Raw genomic sequence first — 7,544 nt, 5'->3', positions numbered from 1 at the left:
ATAATCTCTACAAGAATAGCCTTCTACCTCTACAAGTGCAACTAGAATCCAGAAAGTTATGTCTGACAGGCTTATATTTCTTTCCAAGTTATCTCTGTCAAAGAAATGAAATCTGACTTCCCAGACTTCATCATCCAAATTACAAACAAAATTACAGTAAACTATTCAGTAAAAAGTTACTTTAAATGTTATATTCAAAGTTCAGTTAAAAGATTATTTATAAATGCAGTTACAAGTTAAGTCAAATATTCAATTACAAGTTAAGTTAAATGCCAAAAAATTTAGCACTTCAGACAAATGTTCAGTTAACAGATAAGTTAACACTTCAGTAAAATTCAATTCACAAATGTTTAATTACTAATTCAACTAAAACAGTAAACTTAACACTTCAGTTAACTAAAAATTCAGACAAATGAGTAAACTAAACACTTCAGTTTGCTGAATATTCAAACAAATGTTCAATTAACAGATAATTTAACACTTCAGTAAGATGTTCAATTAACAAGTGTTCAGTTACTAGTTCAACTAAAACAGTAAACTTAACACTTCAATACCCTAAATATTCAGACAAATGTTCATTTAAATATTCAGACAAAATTGCTGTTAACATATATAAAGTTTTAGTTAACCCAAGAACACTAACGCAGGAACACCAACCCTAGAACCCTAACACAGGAATAGTAGCCCTAGAACACTAACCCTACAACCCAACCGGACGAACACCAGCCCTAGAACCCTAACCCTAGAAACCTAAACTACAAACCCAATCTAGAAAAAAGAAAGAATGCGGATGCATTACTTACCAGACGCCACCGAACGAGGATGGCCAGTTTTGACTGCCCGTCAGATCTTCCTTCACATCTCGGGCGAACACGGCGGCCGCCGCAGATTCAACTGATAGGTTTGCCACCGGCAGTTGGGGAGGAAGCTGCGGCTGAGATGGATTTGTGCTACCACAGAACTCCGGTCAGCGCCACACCTAGCATCAGCAGCGCCTCCGTCGCGGGATTTCGCCGTCGCCATGAGTGGGAGTATGAAGGACGAAGAGAGAGTACGGGCGAGATAGTGAGAGAGCTGGTGCGGTCGGGCGAGCCGACCGTGTCGATTTGACCAGGTAGTGAGTAATGGCGCCGTCTGCCTCGCCGTTATGCCATGTCACCTGTTTTGGGTCCCACCTATCGGAAACACCCTCAAAAGCTGCAAATCAAGCGATCAGTGCTTTTTGCAAAAAGTTTACCGAATGCGCTGTGCTTTTTGCAAATGATTAGGGACCTGGTGGTTTTCTGCAGAAGAAGCCCCAAATGTGGTGGTTTTTTGCAATTAACTCCGGCGTGAGAGAAAACCCTAATCAACGGATCGAGAAGAAGACTATCTAGGGAAGCTGGTCAACACGATAGGCGGACGAACCCTAGGTACGGGCGGCGCGGCCGCTGGCGGCGGTCATGGAGGCTGACCTCCATGGGGGCGGCGCGCAGAGCGGAAGCAGGGGACGGCGGCCAGGGTTTGGATCGGTTAGGCTGATACCATGTTAGGAGGGAGAGAGAATATTTGTTGTTTTGCTTGAGCTTCGTGGGCATATATATAGGAGTACAATGACCAACTTGGAGTACAAGACAAGGCAGGAACAAATCCTAGTCTATCATATACTTCCTAATATACATTATACTCAACACTTGGACTTGCAACTCTGGGAGCCTAACCCTTTACATTAACTTAAAAAACTTGCAACCGGCTACAAATTGCACAATCATGCAATTAACTAGTTAAAAGTTGGTAGTACCCTAACTCTCACACGAGGAGGTTCTTTGCCCTTCCATTCCATGGAGTGGTACTCATACTCAAGTTCGGATGATCAACAACAGCGAACCACACCATGCATCAGCTCCCAAAAAAATTCCTCTCAACAACTTTTTCTGAGACTAACTGGCTGATGGTGTGACTGATTTGATTTACCTTTTTTTGAGACAATTTGGTTTAGCTAACTGTTAGCGAGGTGGGCGAGGCGGGCTGGCCTACACCTTGATAAAAGTATGATACGGGCTCTGCACAGCCCGGCCCGCAAGCGCGGCACGGAGCTTCATGTCCTTGAGGGCAGGGTCCTCGAGGAGCAGCACCTTATCCTTGTCCCTCACCCCAACCATGTGGAGGTGGTCGCTGTGCTCCTTCTCCTTGCCCCTGAAGAGCAGCCTCTGCTCCCTCGGCTCCAGCCCCGTTACCATGGACACTACCACCTTCAGCTCACCTGCACAAATAAATTTCAAAACACATATTAGACCTTGATCAACTCCGCCTATGTTGTCTCAACATAGCCGGTCCCAAGCCCAGGTAAAGGAGGAGGGTTGGGATAGGCTTGGCGAGCCAACGTAAAAACTCAGCCACTCTTATGGAGATGAAACCCAAAAGATTTTCGTTGGGGCGTAACCCTCTCAGCGACGCGCTACATCGGAACCCGGGTGTGGTGGAAAATGGGCAAGGGCCGGGCCGTCACCCTAAAGGTGGCGCGCTGTATCTTGATCCGGATACAGTGGCAAGTGAGCGAGGATTGGGTCGTCGCATCCTTAGTGGCGCGCTACATCGGCGCCCGGATGTAGTGGAAAATGGGCAAGGGTCTTCGCATTTGACTCGACGAGTGCGAAGGGTAAGGAAGCTAGCCGAGCCTAGGAGGATTCGCTTAGGTAGATGGAACGTAGGGTCTCTGACAGGGAACCTTCGGGAGCTAGTTGATGCAGCGGTGAGGAGAGGTGTTGATATCCTTTGCGTCCAAGAAACCAAATGGAGAGGACAGAAGGCGAAGGAGGTGGAGGATACCGGCTTCAAGCTGTGGTACACAGGGACGGCTGCAAACAAAAATGGCGTAGGCATCTTGATCAATAAGAGCCTCAAGTATGGAGTGGTAGATGTCAAGAGACATGGGGACCAGATTATCCTGGTCAAGCTGGTAGTTGAGGACTTGGTTCTCAATGTTATCAGCGCGTATTCCCCGCAAGTAGGCCACAATGAGAACACCAAGAGGGAGTTCTAGGAAGGCCTGGAAGACATGGTTAGGAGTGTACCGATTGGTGAGAAGCTCTTCATAGGAGGAGACCTCAATGGCCACGTGGGTACATCTAACACAGGTTTTGAAGGGGCGCACGGGGGCTTTGGCTATGGCATCAGGAATCAAGAAGGAGAAGATGTCTTAAGCTTTGCTCTAGCCTACAACATGATTGTAGCTAACACCCTCTTTAGAAAGAGAGAATCACATCTGGTGACTTTTAGTAGTGGCCAACACTCTAGCCAGATTGATTTCATCCTCTCGAGAAGAGAAGATAGGCGTGCGTGCCTAGACTGTAAGGTGATACCTAGAGAGAGTGTTGTACCCCAGCATAAGCTGGTGGTTGCTGACTTCCGCTTTCGGATTCGTGTCCAGCGGGATAAGCGTGCCAAAGTTGCTAGAACAAAGTGGTGGAAGCTCAAGGGGGAGGTAGCTCTAGCGTTCAAGGAGAGGGTCATTAAGGAGGGCCCTTGGGAGGAAGGAGGAGATGCGAACAATGTGTGAACGAAGATGGCGACTTGCATTCGTAAGGTGGCCTCGGAGGAGCTTGGAGTGTCTAGGGGAAGGAGAAGAGAAGATAAGGATACCTGGTGGTGGAATGATGATGTCCAGAAGGCGATTAAAGAGAAGAAAGATTGCTTCAAACGCCTATACCTGGATAGGAGTGCAGACAACACAGAGAAGTACAAGATGACGAAGAAGGCCGCAAAGCGAGCTGTTGGTGAAGCAAGGGGTCGGGCATATGAGGACCTCTACCAACGGTTAGGCACGAAGGAAGGTGAAAGGGACATCTATAAGATGGCCAAGATCCGAGAGAGGAGGACGAGGGATATTGGCCAAGTCAAATGTATCAAGGACGGAGCAGGCCAACTCTTGGTGAAGGACGAGGAGATTAAGCATAGATGGCGGGAGTACTTCGACAAGCTGTTCAATGGGGAGAATGAGAGTTCTACCATTGAACTGGACGACTCCTTTGATGAGACCAGCATGCGTTTTGTGCGGCGAATCCAGGAGTCTGAGGTCAAGGAGGCTTTAAAAAGGATGAAAGAAGGCAAGGCGATGGGCCCTGATTGTATTCCCATTGAGGTGTGGAAAGGTCTCGGGGACATAGCGATAGTATGGCTAACCAAGCTTTTCAACCTCATTTTTCGGGCAAACAAGATGCCAGAAGAATGGAGACGGGGTATATTAGTACCAATCTTCAAGAACAAGGGGGATGTTCAGAGTTGTACTAATTACCGTGGAATTAAGCTGATGAGCCATACAATGAAGCTATGGGAGAGAGTCATTGAGCACCGCTTAAGAAGAATGACAAGCGTGACCAAAAATCAGTTTGGTTTCATGCCTGGAAGGTCGACCATGGAAGCCATTTTCTTGGTATGACAACTTATGGAGAGATATAGGGAGCAAAAGAAGGACTTGCATATGGTGTTCATTGACTTGGAGAAGGCCTATGATAAGATACCGCGGAATGTCATGTGGTGGGCCTTGGAGAAACACAAAGTCCCAGCAAAGTACATTACCCTCATCAAGGACATGTACGATAATGTTGTGACAAGTGTTCGAACAAGTGATGTCGACACTGGTGACTTCCCGATTAAGATAGGACTGCATCAGGGGTCAGCTTTGAGCCCTTATCTTTTTGCATTGGTGATGGATGAGGTCACAAGGGATATACAAGGAGATATCCCGTGGTGTATGCTCTTTGCGGATGATGTGGTGCTAGTTGACGATAGTCGGATGGGGGTAAATAGGAAGTTAGAGTTATGGAGACAAACCTTGGAATCGAAAGGGTTTAGGCTTAGTAGAACTAAAACCGAGTACATGATGTGCGGTTTCAGTACTACTAGGTGTGAGGAGGAGGTTAGCCTTGATGGCCAGGTGGTACCTCAGAAGGACACCTTTCGATATTTGGGGTCAATGCTGCAGGAGGATGGGGGTATTGATGAAGATGTGAACCATCGAATCAAAGCCGGATGGATGAAGTGGCGCCAAGCTTCTGGCATTCTCTGTGACAAGAGAGTGCCACAAAAGCTAAAAGGCAAGTTCTACAGGACGGCAGTTCGACCCGCAATGTTGTATGGCGCTGAGTGTTGGCCGACTAAAAGGCGACATGTTCAACAGTTAGGTGTGGCGGAGATGCGTATGTTGAGATGGATGTGTGGCCACACGAGGAAGGATCGAGTCCGGAATGATGATATACGAGATAGAGTTGGGGTAGCACCAATTGAAGAGAAGCTTGTCCAACATCGTCTGAGATGGTTTGGGCATATTCAGCGCAGGCCTCCAGAAGCTCCGGTGCATAGTGGACGGCTAAAGCGTGCGGAGAATGTCAAGAGAGGGCGGGGTAGACCGAATTTGACATGGGAGGAGTCCGTTAAGAGAAACCTGAAGGATTGGAGTATCACCAAAGAGCTAGCTATGGACAGGGGTGCGTGGAAGCTTGCTATCCATGTGCCAGAGCCATGAGTTGGTTGCGAGATCTTATGGGTTTCATCTCTAGCCTACCCCAACTTGTTTGGGACTAAAGACTTTGTTGTTGTTGTTTTGTATATTAGACCTTGATCCAATAAAGTGTACTTGGTTTATATTCAGTGATTGCTTTGTATTACTCCCTCTGTCTCAAAATATAAGAACGTTTTTGACATTAGTATAGTATAAAAAACGTTCTTATATTTTGAGACGGAGGGAGTAGCAAACAAGGAGGAAATTTGCACTCAGGTTCCTACTCTGAACCATCGTGTGTACATTATTTAGTGATAAAAACACAATGAGCTTATGCTTTGTAGTAAAAAACTCTGAACGATCGTGTGCACGCTGTCACAGCAGGAAGCCTGCCACATTGCAAGTCGTTGTTCAGACATGTCCGTGCATTTTCTTGAAAAACAATTTCAAGGACAACTCCATGATTTAGTAAGGAGAGGGTGGAGCTGTGAGGAAGGAGAGGGTGGCACAACACTGATCCTTGTCATCAGTTGTTTTATTACAGAAGCAAGGAGGAGACCTTGCTAATGGACATGCATATCTCCCAAGTGATATCTCCACATCACCTTGCGAAGGTTCAGGAGCTCAGTATTCAGTAATACTATACACAAGACGGAACTAGCCAGCTAGGCACCATAGTTGCTGTGAATCTACATGTACTACTACATGTTCTTGTAAAAATGCTCCTTAACTAGTTTCAGTGTTCAGTGAGACGTTGCACAAGATGGAAGTACTGTGAATCTACATGTACATGTTCGCAAAATAAAAATAAATCTACATGTACAGACTGGTTGCACAGTGAAACAACTGAACTAGCATTGTTGAACTTGTCTGAAAATTCGAAGTTTATCGTGCCTAACACAAGTGAATCATGTAAGGGAGTGCCATTGTGCATGGATGCCACACCCACGATCACTCCTCAAGCTTTTATCGTGCGTAAGCTTCGGGTATATTCATTCAACTTTGACGACATAAAGATGTGCTTAGTACTTTAGTATGTGAGGGAAGCCCCGAAAGGAATCATGACCAAATGAACCACCTTCCAAGAACACATACATTCTACTATAATCACACACTAGTCACATTCATATATTCTCAAAAAAATATCAAATCAGCTTTGCAAAGACTAGAGTACTCACCAAAGGTGCAGGTGGCTCCAATGGAGACCTCGTGCCAGGAGTAGCCGGTGGCCACCCTGACGGTGATGATCTCGACGTCCCCCCTCCCGTCCCTCCTCTGCACCAGCATGCCCCCCGGCCGCACCTCCCACTCGATCTCTCCGCTGCCGCCGCCACCACGGATGCCACCGGAGGCATCGCTGCCGTTGTCGCTGCTGCTCCTGCTGCTGCAGCTGCTACTAGACCTGCTGATCTTGGAGGAGCTCCTCCTGAAGAGCCTCTTGGGGTTGGGGCACCTCAGCTTCATCATCGTCGTAAATTGGATGGCTCTGCTGTTGTTCCTTGCAGTTGGTGTTGAGGCAGTTAAGCTGGTGGTTTTTTTTTGGGAAAAGGGGCGCAGCCCGGCCTCTGCATCAGAAAGAAGTTATAGGAACAGGGCTTTGCTGTGTATATATAGGAGGCGAGCTAGGTATAGGGATCAAAGGCGTCAACGTAGGGGACACTGCGACAGGCGAACTTGGCACAGTCCAAACTCCAAAGCCGCAAGAGCTTGCGAAAGTGTTCCTCGACAGAAGGAAAAGTGAAAGTGCGATGGAGAGCGTCCATGAAGCCACGCCGCTGACACGCGGGCCCGTGTCGACTCAACATCGTCACAAGATCGTTTCAGACGGCCAATGACAAGCGGGCCCCAACGAAATGTGATTTTATGCAGATATCAATTTATCCTTACCACAGCGCCGCCACCCCTCGAGTCTCCTCCTCCCCTCGCCGCCGTCCACAGCGCCGCCGGGCGAAGCCTGGCCGGCTGGGCGGCGGCGGGGCTTCTCCCCATCCTCTCCGTCTTGGCTGGCGCGGGACAGCGGGATCCAGAGGAACGCCGGGCGAACGTGGGGTCCGGCGGCGCGGCG

General features: G+C 47.9%; 1 protein-coding gene across 1 annotated transcript; it reads right to left on the bottom strand.

Moving 5' to 3' along the window:
• Positions 1 to 2,012: 2,012 nt before the first annotated feature.
• Positions 2,013 to 6,946, bottom strand: LOC123185634 (BAG family molecular chaperone regulator 1-like). Its single transcript, XM_044597487.1, has 2 exons — positions 6,658 to 6,946; positions 2,013 to 2,242 (listed from the first exon to the last, which is right to left on the bottom strand). The coding sequence occupies exons 1-2, from the start codon at positions 6,944 to 6,946 to the stop codon at positions 2,013 to 2,015; spliced, it is 519 nt and encodes a 172-aa protein (XP_044453422.1).
• Between the last annotated feature and the right edge of the window lie 598 nt (positions 6,947 to 7,544).

Source organism: Triticum aestivum, chromosome 2A (assembly GCF_018294505.1).
Source record: "Triticum aestivum cultivar Chinese Spring chromosome 2A, IWGSC CS RefSeq v2.1, whole genome shotgun sequence".
Lineage (NCBI taxonomy): Eukaryota > Viridiplantae > Streptophyta > Magnoliopsida > Poales > Poaceae > Triticum > Triticum aestivum.
The sequence above is the reverse complement of the archived record's forward strand: the minus strand, read 5'-3'. Positions and strand labels throughout refer to the sequence as shown.